This window comes from Aspergillus nidulans, chromosome IV (assembly GCF_000011425.1).
Source record: "Aspergillus nidulans FGSC A4 chromosome IV".
Classification (NCBI taxonomy): Eukaryota; Fungi; Ascomycota; class Eurotiomycetes; order Eurotiales; family Aspergillaceae; genus Aspergillus; species Aspergillus nidulans.
Genome location: NC_066260.1, coordinates 419435 through 432855, shown reverse-complemented (window position 1 = coordinate 432855; position 13421 = coordinate 419435). Strand labels below are relative to the sequence as shown.

The following is a 13421-nucleotide window of genomic DNA, read 5'->3' as shown; positions in this document are numbered from 1 at the left end:
AATTCCATGGTTGACCCAGACATAGCGTTCGACTTTTAGGTCAGGGAGAAGAAGACCCATTGGTAGAGCCCTTGAGTGCGGGCTACATAGCAGGTGCGAAGGACCGCAGGCACCGGCGTCGGCGATATCAATTTGACGGAGTCGCCCTATGTTTGGAGACCCCGTATTATACGGTTGTCGATGGTCCGAGGCCCGATGGTGATTTCTCTAAAGAAAGCGCGAGCTTAGAGGGGAGAACGGGGAGATAGTGGATTGCACCTTATCCGAGGTGCAAAAGTACCCTGGCAGGTTTAAGCCGGCGGGTCTGGCTATCAATTGCTTCGGAGAAGGCGAGGAACAGAATAATGCGTGGGTAGTCAGAATATTTGAGCTTGAACAGTGCCCGGTGAATTGAATGGGCTCACCAGATATGTACCTAATACTGAACATAGGCGTCCAAATCAGTGCAGTGCGCAAGAACGTTCTAATCTCCCATTACATTACTTTGCATATCGCGGCGTATTTATCGCGTGAAATAAACAATACAACTGGCGGAACGGCCTGAGCAAGGAAGACCACTAAATTCTAAATTGTAACATACTTACATACAGATACTATAACAAGTTCTTCCCTGTTGGTACAAAATATCCAGATCTGTATCGTTGACTGGTGGGTAGCGACAGCAGGCATGCGATGTTGACACGTCAAGAGTATAGAAAGAGCGTATATTCTATCTGGCTAACCCGTATGCTCAAGAAAACCCAGAGAACGAGAGAGTACTAGCAAGCTCAAAGATACCCACATCCTTCTCGGCGTGTTCCTTTACCAATTCCTCTCTCAGCTTGAGGGCCTCTTCAAGATCTATTTGCGTCGTGGACTCAGCACCATCTCCTTTGATCCAACCGAGCTGCTGGGTGAAACGTTCCAAATAGAGCAAAGCCGGTAGGTCGGATCAACAAGGGACAAAGTGAGAAAATGGCAGTGGCCAGGCTTGGTTTTGTCCTGATGCTGTAATGGGCCTATTTAGTACTGGAAGGTATTGGGGAAAGAGATCAGGCGGCCTGGAGGCATTTTCACCTTCCCAAGCTCTTGTCAGGCCAGAGCATCCTGAATATCCTCAAAACCAAAAAGCTTTGCTATATACTTGACGTCCCATAGTTCATGCTTTATAAACATGTCTATAGAAAGATCACTCTCTTCAGCGTCTGAATCGATGGCGCCAATTCGGTCATATACCCAAGTACGCCCCCCTCTTGTACACCTCTGCCGGAAGCTGATTTGCGGCTCGGACATGTTTTCAGAACCAATCACGCAGATAGAATTCGCGACTATGTATTCATTTGCATTTCCTTCAGTATACTACTCCTTGCCAGGGAAGGATGGCGTCTCAGGCCTACCTTGATGCTGTAGATTCGGACGACAACTTGGAGACCATGTTCTTGAAACTCATCCTGCAATGCGATTGTGTAGAACTGGTAATTATTATAGTCCTCTTCCTTTGGCTTACATCCACTCGTAGGGCTTCAACCAAGGGTTTGCGTCAAAGAATAGTGATAGTTCATAATCAGGCCTGCAAATATGATTGTAGTGTACTAGGCCAATGATTGCTTTCCCGGTTCTTTTCCTGCTTTCCAATCCTTGTAGGAGTACACTGTTCCCAGATCCGAGTGCTCAAAAACAAACGTGTGTCCATACATGGTCAAAGCTGTGTGAAGCAACCCCCAGCAGGCCTTCTAATCCCCTGGGATCTGTTGCATTCTGACCTGGACCCAGTAAATCTCATCCTTAGATTCTGGTTCCTGAAGATACACCTCCACTTGGGCATATATAGCTTCATAATCCTCTGCAGAGAGTTTGCTCTCATCTTCCTTACAAGGCAGTTTTTTCACCTATTCAGGGAACTGGGCTTTCCACGCGGGCGGATCAGCTAGCCCTGAAAACCCGCCCCAACCCGTGGTTTAACAAGTCTAGCTGCTGCGTCCACAATTACCAGCGTAGACCGATCATTTGGCTACCCTTGACTGGCCGACAGTGATTATCAGCTAAGAGAAGCCGCTGGAGAAGCCGCTGGCCTTTGCAACCTTTCTGCTTACTGTAAGCTTCTATTCTCCGGAACGGAGATCCGTATAACAGGTCAGCTTCATTGAGCAGCAGGTCATGGCACCTTCCATACCTAACTCATTTCCACCACAGGTTTGATATACTTGCCTCACAACCTATTGAAGATTCCCACGCATTCTTTGCAACTGGCTTCAGAGCTGAAGCAACATGCAGTCCCGTAATTTCATGCCGCAGTCAACATGCATTAGTGCTACACTAGCGCCCCAAGGCACGAACTACAACAGACCAGGACCGTACTCTGACGATTTAACTCAGGGGCTGATTGAGCAGGCGCAGCCAAAGGGCGAGGCCCTCTTTGTCTCAAATGACCGACATACGGCAACAATTGCCAAGGACAGGTATCCCAACTCCCTCCTTTCGGATACACCACCAACTCACCATGGCGGGAATCACACAAGAACGTGCGCGAGAAATAATCACTGAGATCTTCAACCAATCTGGGGGCTTCTTGACCGATGATGAGCAGCAAGGTGTTCTTGCTAATGTCCTCGGTGCCCCTGTGCGCGAGGCTGCCGCTAGAGCATGGACTTCTGACACGCGCTTCGTTTATGAAATGATCCAGAATGCCGAGGATTGTTCTTATAACTCTGCAAAGTCGAAGAACGCAATACCTTCGTTAAAATTCTATGTGTTTTTGGATCGGATCGTGGTAGACTCCAACGAAGATGGCTTCGAGGAAAGCCATGTTCGCGCTATATGCAGCGCAGGGAAACGGAAAAAGGAAGGAAAACTCGGCGAGAAGGGGATTGGCTTCAAGTCAGTGTTCAAGATCGCATCAAAAGCTCGAATTCAGTCTGGCCCCTTTTGTTTCTCGCTTCGACATCGGGATGGAGAGAATGGTTTGGGGATGATTGCCCCCGTCAACGAAATCCACGAACCGCTTCCAGACGGGGTGCGAACTCGGTTCACTCTTTTCTCTCGCCCGGAAAAGTGTCGAGAAATTCAAGATGAGCTCCTAAGATTGCCGCACACCATCATTGCTTTTCTCTCCAGGCTCCACATGTTGAGCTTCTATTTATCCCGATCAAGTACGTCGTTAATGTTCAGCCGACCCACTATAGAGCCGAGTCTCGTCTGTGTGGAAACCAGACATTCTACAGTAATGGTCCATAGATATATTCCTTTCAGGAGAAAGGTGGCTGGGCTTCCGCCGCGAGAGAGCCGTCCGCTCATCGAGGATGTCGAGGTGGTTTTGGCCTTCCCGCAGGATGGTCGGGCACTCACTACACAGCCTTTCGCTCATTCCTATCGCCCTCTACGTGGAGCAGGGTTAAACTTCCTCATCCAGTCTGATTTTGTCACCCAAGACAATGGGGAAGATCTGGTAGCCTGTCCCTGGAATGATCATATCCTGGATTCTCTCCCTGGAGTGTTTTTTGCCGCGCTTCAAGAGATCTGCTCCATACCCGAGTTCGAGAAAATCTGGCCTCAGTTTCTTCCAGACGACAAGATCAAGGACTCGCCATGGTCCCCTTTCTACGAGAGATTGCTGAGAGATCTGAAGCATATTCCTGTCTTTAAGACAAGGAGAGGGACACTGAAGTCGTTAGAAGACGTCCGATATCTGTTACCAGAACACTGTGATAGTAATGGTGAACCCTTGTTGGAAGATCTGCAAGAAGATATTTATCTTTCTTCCCAGTACGCCGATTACTACGGTCTTCTTGAACCGTTCGGCCTTCAACCTATTTCATCGCGTCAATTACTGGACAGACTGCGACCTTATCTCGAAAACCCGCAGCCACGACTCCTAGTGGACAGGTTCTCCGAGACTTCGATTATTATGAAGCGATTCCATGAGAACTGGCACAGCAAGGTAGCAGGGCTTTTGTTGTCCTGGTTAAATTGTCCTCAGGACGACGTTGTGGCGAAGCAAATTGAGCACCTTCAAATCGTTCCTGTGAACAAGGGATGCAGGTCAATTGTACTAAAGAGCCCCAAGGATAGCGCTATCTACTTTCCACATGACACTAGTGGCAATCTTATTCCGAGCGGCGTTGTGGATGTAGTGCCAGTGCCTGAAGTTGTAGATGTTGCACGGGTACGACTATATACAAGATTAGGTGTCAAAGCTGCAGAGCCTTCATTTGTGATTGAACGGATCTGCGATTGGAATATGAGGGCTGCAGAACGCCCCTCCCTTGAGGAATCGATCTGCAATCTCCGATACGTTTATGCTACCGCTCCAAGCAGAAGCGCGATCAATGCTAAATGCATATTTCTCTATGATAGCGACGGCAAGGAGCTCGAAATGCCGCAATACGGGGCCAGCGAATGGAAGCGGGCAGAAGACCTATACTTCAAGAACAATGACGGTTACGGCATGGATGCAGTTATGCAGGTTCTTCAGCGCCGATGCCCGCCCCTGGTGGACTTACAGTACCCTAAATTTCTGCATCCGGCTTATACAGCTGGTTCCTTATCCAATGATCCATGGATGAAGTGGCTCGAAGGAGTAGGGTCAATCCGACAAGCCCCGAGATTAGAAACCCCAGGTCCAGCTCCTCGGCCGTCCAAGTTATTGCGGCTTGTTGTCAGATACGCTCCCGATATTTTAATCAGCATGCTTAAAGACAACTGGAATGTCTACGCCATGGAACTAGCGAGTGTGTGCCCAAGTACTCTATCAGAAATTATGAATGCCAGTGTGCCTGTCGATTGTGGTACCGAACCTCTCAAAAGAAGCTTCCTAGGGACACATGAAAGAAGAAACCTATGGTCTGGTACATACTTGAAGGACAAGTTCCCCTTCCTGAAGATTCTTTCCAGCAGGGAAAACGATGATCTTAAGGACTGGGAATTTCTGGCCCGATTTGGCGTTGGTACAACTATGGCGGAGTTCTTAGTAGGAAGTGCTAAGAGGCTGTCAATGATGCCTCTTAGCCATGCAAGAGATGGCTTCTTCAAGCTGTACGAGTTGCTAGCTGACAATTATTACGATGGATTTTGGTGAGTCTTAGAGCTGTTATGTCTGGTGTATGCTAATCCTGTCAAAAGGGATAGTCCGACACCTCCAGCCATTGTCTATCTTCCTCAGCCAGACTCAGATGGTAAGCTGGTTAGGCTAGCCGACTGCGTCTGGGATGACAATTTTCCTTGCGGTAATCACGTCTTGGGGTCTTATAAGCAATACCTCCAGAGTCCAAAGGTGAAGCAGATGTTTCAAAGAGTTCTGAGCTGCCGAAATGAGGACTATGCAGCGTTCTTTTCGAAGCTGTCATGGCTTCGAGGACAAAATGGTATTTCTCAAGATTCGGTCTGTCGGATCTACAAGGAAATCGTAGAAGGTTCTTGGAGTGAGCAAGATTGGGAAACCATTCGGTGAATTAACTCAGAGTTTTGAATAAAGTACAGCACTGACATCGCATGCTTAGGGCTAATTTTAGAAGCGGAGACTTTATCTACATTCCCTACGAAGATGCCTGGATCCCATTGACGAAAAATTGTGTGTGGAGTGTCTTCCCATTTACTAATGGACAGTATGCCATACGCCACCTCTATCCTGGTCTGGAAGACCTCTTCGTTGACAGGCTACGCGTAGACGTGCCGGATATATGTTCATACATTGATAAAATCCAGTGTATGATGGCGTCGGACAGCAGCAACAGCGAGATTTTGGTGGTTCTCAAAGAGCTCAGTAGCCTTCGTCCCACCGCACTTGACCTCGAGCCTCTGAAGATGATTAGATTTCTACCTGTTCGAAAGGGGGTCAACAATATCATCTACGCGACAGTGAGCTATCCATTTCTCATCGTCGACGATGATCGTCTCCAAATCGATACCCATGTTCCGGTTCTTAACTTCGCCCCGGAAGATGTATGCTGCTTACGACAATTCTTTTCAGCCCTCGATCTCCAGGAGCGTTATGTATCAAATCAGCTTAGAGAAACAACAGTCATTACAGGCAATGCGGATAAATCAGCTGAGCTTACACATGATTTGCGGCAGAGGGCACAGTTTTTACTTCGGTAAGTATGACGGCATACACTGTTCCGAACACATCACTGATAAGAGCCATATTAAGATGCGCGATCTATTATGGTAGCAGAGTCTCTATCCTTCCTTACGGCAAGGTCGAGGAAATCTTCTCCCAGGCAACAGTGTATACAACCGAGAATATCTCACGGCGCTTTAATTTGGGCGATGGACTAGAAACAGGCAGTTACCGAGGACTATCGCACCTGGAAAAAATTGATGGAAATCTTCAAGTGTTTGTCCCTCGTGATGAAAGTCAACGAGCGATTTGCTACGCAACGGCACTACCTCGAGCACTCGTGCTCTATCTTGGTATAGACGACCGGATGGCATGCGGAACATTTGCTACCGTCCTCCGAGAGCCTGTCGATATTCTAGACGCCGTCCTCAATGAGATGGGCATCATCCATCTCGCAATGGAACAATCCAAAGATCTAGTAATCCGCACAAAGAATCAGGCAGAGTCGGAGGAAATAGGCTTTAATTTAAGCCCCAGCTTGAAGGATGCTCGACCTGTCCGAAAATCCTTGTCAATCAATTTGAAAGCTAGTGAAGCGTACATAGAGGAACAAGATAGTCGTGAGTCGTATCTTTATTGCGCGTCATTGTTGCTAACGCATGGGCCTGTACAGCTTCAGAGAGTCTGACCACCCTGACGGAGAGTTATAATACTGCAAATGAAGATCATGAGTGTATCTCGTCAAACATTATTTTGAGTTACTACGGATCTGAGCCTCAGGACCGATGTCTTACAATCACGGAAGCTGCTTTGAAAAGCGCGGCAGAGGACACCGATACCCGTCAATTGGCTCTTTTACTTGATCATATTGGCACTCAAGGTCAGCCTGTGACAGTTTCGCAAGACGTTCTAGAGGCTGCGGCTGCAAATGAACTCTGTGGGCAATCTATGCTAAGCCTCCTGCTTGAATTTTCAGATTCGCGCGGGCAGATTGGCAAAGAAATAGAAATGGACGCAATTCTGAAGTCTGCAGTAAGGAATGAAGAATGCGGCCGAAAAGTGACGGAGCTACTTCTCCATTACATGAAACTCCAGAAGAAAAAGGTCACAATCACAGGTGCTATCTTGAAAGCAGCAGCGGAAAGTTCCAAATCTAGCAATACTCCATTGAGCATCCTTCTGGAACACGACCATGATCCGGTTACAGAAGACATTGTCGTCGCAGCCGCAATGAACGAAGACTCTGGCTATCAGATAATGAGCTTGCTTTTGGACTACGATTGCGATACTTGGATATCACCAGCTATATTCGAAGCAGCTGCGAGTAACCTTCATCAAGGTCCACAGTTAATGGCCGTTCTGCTTCGTCAGAACGGTGAGAATATCCGGATCACAGAAGATATTATCATAGCAGCAGCGCATAATGATGTGTCAGGTTTGGAAGTTCTGAGCCTCCTTAAACAGCATAATGGTGGCTATCTTCCAGTGACGGAAGCCATCCTGGTTGCAGCTGCAGAAAGCGAGAATTGCCAGGAAACCATAGACTTGTTCGTGGATATTTACAGCTGGGATCTTCCACTTACCAACGACGTCTTAGAAGCTGCTGCAAGAAACCCGGCTTTTGGAAAGGAGAACCTGGCTCAGTTACTGGATCACCTGGCTCATCCTCAAATCACGAAAGAAATCATGATTGCCGCTATTTCCGACAGTGAAAAGGTCAATCTGCTACGTACCGTCTCATATTGCGATACCTTTGCCATCGTTGAGGCAGCGGTTGGGAGTCTAGAATCGTGTCTTCAGGAGACTCTACTTTATGAACTATGCGACGAACTAGGCGACTCAATCATAGATTCAGCCCTTGAAGCAGCTGCCGCAAATCCAGTCAATGGCTTCAAAGCAGTTTCCCTCCTTCTGAAATTTTGCAGCGAGGATCACAAATTCTCCGAAGGTACGTTTCTCGCAGCAGCGAGGAACCCAAGAAGTGGTGAAGATATCCTGGGTCTCCTGCTGAAGCGGCAGCCTGATATCCAGATTACCGCAGAGCTTATCACGGCAGCTACGACTGCAGACAACCGTACACTGGAGCAGCTAATTCGGCACCTCATACAAAAACATCCTTCTACGGCTATCAGCCCTCTGATCCAGATGACAGAGAGCTTCTTAGAAGCAGTAACGGGTAATTGGAATTGTGGCGAAGATGTGCTCCGTCTCCTATTCGAAACCCGAACAGGAAACGACGGCTCTATCCCGATCACGCAAGCAGCCCTCATCAACGCCGCTAGCAATGTTCAATGTGGATTTGAAGTTATAGTTATATTACTTGACCACGGTGGCCCAAATCTCAAAAACTTGATAACAGAGGATGTCATAATAGCAGCGGCAGGAAATTCTTTATGGGGCCTAGAAATTCTAGCCCTTCTTTTAGACCGGGAATACACCATTTCTTTCTCGGTGGATGTATTCAGCGCTGCGGAGCGCAATATATGGTGCGGTGAAGAAATCCTAGCTCTTCTGCTTGAACATCAGGCTTTCGACGCTGAGGATGCGGATGCAGATTCGTCTGACGATGGGGATTTCTGTGAAGACACAGAGGCTGCAGAGCCAGTAAATCTTTATGATTTGGATTCCGATGATGATCTATGATTCAGAGTACAGTTCAGATTGTGATTCTAATATAACCCGTCTACTATCCTTCCAACAGTATTTTCCTTGCAGGTGTTCTTCGTCCTTTTTCATAGCCGCCCCCTCCAAGTCTTAGGCCGCCCCTGCGCCACCAACAAAAAGGACATGGGTTGCTGTGCTCGAATGGTGTGTGGAAATCTAGCGTAGAGGAATTGATATGCCAAAGCAGATGTTCCCTGTAAAGACGATCCGCAATAACATGGGGGCTTTTTGTTTCTGGAATTATAAGAAACGAGCTCTTAAAAGCCGGGATTCGGCCGACTGTTACATTCTCTAATTCCCGGGGAAGATTCAGGTGAAGGTACCTAAGATGATCCTCGACAGAGATTGGTTTCAGTTGGGCCGCGTCTCCTCTACAAGTATTCTCGATGTCGCAACTTGATTATGCAGACTACCTAAAAGCATTCTTATATGAGCCTTGCGAATATCCAATTGGATACCAGTTCCATTGCCCCTTGCTATATTCCGCAAGTCGCATCCGTTCTTAGTAGGGACTGGATGGTGCTGCGAGTATTCTTGTCCACACTGCCAGGGATACGGTCAGCCTTATTTGGAGCTGACCTGGCTTCAGCGCGTGGAAGACGATGAGCCATTCTGAAGAGATGTACGAAATCGATAAGAAGCATCGCCACTGTGTCTGGGGTGCCTGGAGGCATGGGCTTTGGAATTGCGAATGGTCGCCTAAATGGGTAGATAGATGCGTGGTACCATCATATGATCAGTGAGACTGCATCCATTAGCCACCAGATGTACTCGTCTTGCTTTTTGATACCAAGAGAGATATACGCTTTCCCTGTTTTCCCTTCTCAGACAGCCTCACTTTGAGAGATACCTCTTATAATGACGAGGTACGTTTTGCGATACTTATCACATATATTTATAGCATCCAGAATATAAAGTTTGTCCTATTCTTGTTTGGTTCATGGCGCAGTGGACATGCTGGAAGGGTGATCGTCTTTATTAAGGTACGCTTCTACTGCATGCTTGTGAATATTTAAATGTTCTGATAGAAATTTTACTACTTACTTGAAAAGCAGGGCCAAACTATTGATAATAGGAACTCTTTATACTAAAAATATATCAATAAGACAATCCAGTGCTACTCTTACCTGCCTTAGACGCCCAAGTTTTGAAACTTCCTTTATCTGAAGTAGAAAACAAAGTTCGAGGGACCAGGTAGGAAGGCTACTATAACTACCAAGTTGTATAAATAATAATATATATCCAGGCCTTTATAAGATAAGCCCCAGTCTTGGGTCAGGCATAGCTTTCGCTGCTGTATAGGGTGCTATTTAACAATTCTGATCAGCTGTTTTAACCTTTTTTACAAGTAGTCAGGCCTGCTGTAGCATATAGGTTAAGCTGCCTGTTATATAAATCCTTTGAGTAGTCAGGCCTCAGGCCTCTGTAGCAGCTCCATTAGATTTCTTACAGAGTAGATATAAGGTAGCATTCTTTTGAACTACTAAAAGCTATCAAAAGCCCCCGCAGGGCTATCTGAATGCACCCGGAGCGTCCCAGCCTCCAGAGCACTCCCGGAGCGAAGCGCAGATCAGCCAGTGTAGGTAGGCCAGTGTAGGTAGGCCAGTGTAGGTAGGCCAGCGGAGGGCCAGGAAGCTAATACCTCTTATGCCAACGTTAGCCTTAAGTAACCTAAGGGCACAGGAGATAGGTTGAGTGTACTTGCATTGGCAAGTACAGATTTGACTCACAATAAACATCTTTGGAGATACCTGTGCACGATGCAGTATCTCCATGCAATTTGGTGTTTGATATCCCTACTCTGGATCCGACTCCCTGCTGTGGTCCTCAAATTAGTGCTAGAGTCTCGAGCGAGCCGCCCGCTTTTCGAGGAAATAGTGAAGAAGATGGTCTCTCGTCTCCAGGAAATTCAAACTCACCTCCTCCATTTAGCAGCATCGAGAGCGTCTGCTTTCAAATTTCTCTCGCGTTGCTCCATCGTCCTATTCGACAGGCGCCAGTCCCTCATTTGCAACTCCAATTACTTCTTGAAAAGCCTGATATTGTTCATCAGCGTCGGATTGTTTACATGCCAAGGATTTTGGATGGAACAATACAGCTGCCTAGGATAACTTATTTGTGATCAGGATTTATCATTCAAGAGATGTTTAACGAGAGACTAGCATATGAACACGGCCAAAGCCATTCCGCCGCGACAAAGCTACCCATCCCCCTGAAAAGCAAACCAAGAGTTCCCGGAATTTCAGACCTTGGGGTCTATGACTGAAGGAGTATTTCAGGATTCCTGCAGTCATCTCTCCCACATCTTCCCTTCACTGCCTTCGACGCGAGCGGGGTTTCCCTGCGGCCAGGCCAAGCTGGGGTACCGATATTCGGGAGGGATGGAATATCACGTCTTCTATTACCCTGTCTCCACGTTCATTCATCTTATTTGGTTGTTTATTGCACAGGAAAAATTTCAGGACTTTTCATCGAAGTCTTCGAACGGAAAATGGTTTTGAATCCCTGTGATATCGCCACATGTTTCAGCTGCTTCAAGCATTTTGATCTTTATCTCACGAGCCATTTCTTTCGCAGCTTCATATTCATCATTAGGCACCCAACCCAATATGTCCACACCAAGAACATTACGCGTTTGTTCCATCACAGTATCAGCTGCTCTCTGTTGCGTATCCACATGGATAGTGTCATGAATAACTGTGTCTGGATACTCGAGAGGAGGCTTAGTGCATATCCTTTTGTCATGCTCCAAAGAGTCTTCTGTGATAAAATTCGGCCAGTTCTGTATGGCCCGAATCATGTCAGCCCGCAAAGTGGTTGAGTCTCCTTCCCAGGGAGTACCAGCACTGTGAAAAAGGCGTTGGAGCAATATGACCGACTGGTTAAATATAGCATCGTAATGTTCTTCATTCAAGTGCTTGGTAAAATCAGCGTAGAGAAAATGAACCAGCCGTCTCCGAATGGTCTCTCGCACTTGAATTTGCTCAGGTAAGTCAAGCGAGTCATAGTTCGGTGGAAGATTAATCTGAGGCTCAAGGAGCTTCTCTGACTCAGAATCACCATAGTTCTGGAAATGTTTTGGTATCCCAGCCACAATACCATGGGGAAGAATAGCAGAGTGTTGCCAGTCAATCAATCCAATAATTTTATTTGTCTTTGACACGAGTATATTGTTCGGCTGTAAATCAGGATGGCGAATGACTGGCCGATTTAGTGAGCTTCCTGATTTGAAGCCAAGGCATCGCGCCAAAGTCAGATTATCAGACAGATTTTTTATGTGGCTATCTGGCGAAACTTGACAAAAATTATGGATCTCTCTGTAAAGGCGTTCATAAGGAAGACGGGGTTTCGCGTAAGTTTGGGCCCATTTCAGCTCCCGTTCCCCAACCGCGTGAAAGACATCGTGTGATGACAACCCTATGACGGATTATCAAATTCAGTTCTATATGTTGCTAGAGTTGTTCACTTACAAGGGCCCCTGTCGATTTTGAGTACTGCTCTTTCCTCATGCCACCAACTGTAATGCTACAGGTCCCATACAGAACTTATGACTGTTATCTGGCAGAGGGACCACTTCTCCTGAAAGAACATCCTTTCGATAGTATATACTACCGGACGCAGGGAACTTCAACGACATCAATCGCGTCTCCCACTTAACAATCTGTTTCATGATTCTGTGCTGTTCTTTTGGCGTCAGCATAAACCATACATCGCCCAGAGGAGTGCCGTCCAATTTCTCCATAATTATGTACTCAGCACCAACAGGATTCGCCCGTGTTGAGCACCAACAATACACCTCCGGTGTAGTGATCCCATGCAGTCGGAGATAGTCCATAGTGGCCACCTCGCTAGCAACTGCGTAGTGTTCAGGTCCTGTGGAAGGATATGGAATTCTAGCGATAATTTGCTTCCCGTCATTGAACGTCGCTTGGAATAATCGGTTGAACCCGCCTTCTGAAAATTTAAAAAACGAAATGATATCGGAAGTGGAATGTCCGTACGCGGCAGCAATGGCCTTCTTGAGAGCAGGTACACTGAACTCGAGGTAACGTTCCTTCAACCGTAGATGCTCATTATAGCTACAGCCTGTTAGCCTCGAACAGATATATGCTAGAAGTGAAGACGTACATCCATCTTCCGGACGTATACTTAAATAGTTCATCCTCAGAGTTTTGGGCTGACTGACGGACAGACCCCGTTATTTTCCTGAACTGTTGGATCTGGTACGGACGGATGGGCAAAGAACGACCGAGGAATGAACGGAGGATGTTGCGAAATTGCATGTTCTAGTAGAGAAATATCCAATCCTACATGGGGCATTTTGAAAGAAAATGAAAAAAATGACAGCTTCAGAAGTATTAGGAAAGAACGCCAGGGCACGGCTCTGGCAAAACGTATTTCCTTATGAGTGTACTTTAATATATCCTGAGTATGCAATTCCAGGGGGCCTGTACTACCTGATATTTTAATAATTGGGCAAGCAACGGCAACTTATTTATCAACAAAGAACAATCTATAGCAGCTGCAATGAAAACAAAAAGGGTTGGACACATCATGGGTGTATATTGAATTCTGCCTGCAAAGTGGGCATACGAAGGGTGAAGGTCATACATATAGCTATGTTTGAATCCACTCCTTCTGAGATGGTGTTGCCACATGGTGCATCATTCCTGTGGAGAAGCTGTATATACATGACGACCTTTGACGATGGATGATATCCCGT

The 13421-nt window shown here is 46.8% G+C and overlaps 4 protein-coding genes across 4 annotated transcripts, besides 1 other annotated feature; 1 reads left to right on the top strand and 3 right to left on the bottom strand.

Moving 5' to 3' along the window:
• Positions 1 to 13421: part of a sequence feature (contig 1.126 481..40772(-1)) that runs on past the window's edge.
• Positions 1277 to 1676, bottom strand: ANIA_11552 (uncharacterized protein; the record flags this gene model as incomplete). The annotated part of the gene is made up of 4 exons (XM_050611884.1): positions 1277 to 1307; positions 1377 to 1430; positions 1487 to 1549; positions 1630 to 1676. 4 exons carry the CDS (start codon positions 1674 to 1676, stop codon positions 1277 to 1279), a joined length of 195 nt encoding a protein of 64 aa, XP_050467860.1.
• Positions 2480 to 8677, top strand: ANIA_07280 (uncharacterized protein; the record flags this gene model as incomplete). Its single annotated transcript, XM_675457.1, has 5 exons — positions 2480 to 5049; positions 5098 to 5150; positions 5519 to 6068; positions 6149 to 6654; positions 6708 to 8677. 5 exons carry the CDS (start codon positions 2480 to 2482, stop codon positions 8675 to 8677), a joined length of 5649 nt encoding a protein of 1882 aa, XP_680549.1.
• Positions 9690 to 10626, bottom strand: ANIA_07281 (uncharacterized protein; the record flags this gene model as incomplete). Its single annotated transcript, XM_675458.1, has 6 exons — positions 9690 to 9692; positions 9743 to 9760; positions 9826 to 9904; positions 10149 to 10333; positions 10429 to 10449; positions 10618 to 10626. 6 exons carry the CDS (start codon positions 10624 to 10626, stop codon positions 9690 to 9692), a joined length of 315 nt encoding a protein of 104 aa, XP_680550.1.
• ANIA_07282 (phosphotransferase family protein) lies at positions 11157 to 13018 on the bottom strand (the record flags this gene model as incomplete). The annotated part of the gene is made up of 4 exons (XM_675459.1): positions 11157 to 12115; positions 12239 to 12777; positions 12827 to 12909; positions 13010 to 13018. 4 exons carry the CDS (start codon positions 13016 to 13018, stop codon positions 11157 to 11159), a joined length of 1590 nt encoding a protein of 529 aa, XP_680551.1.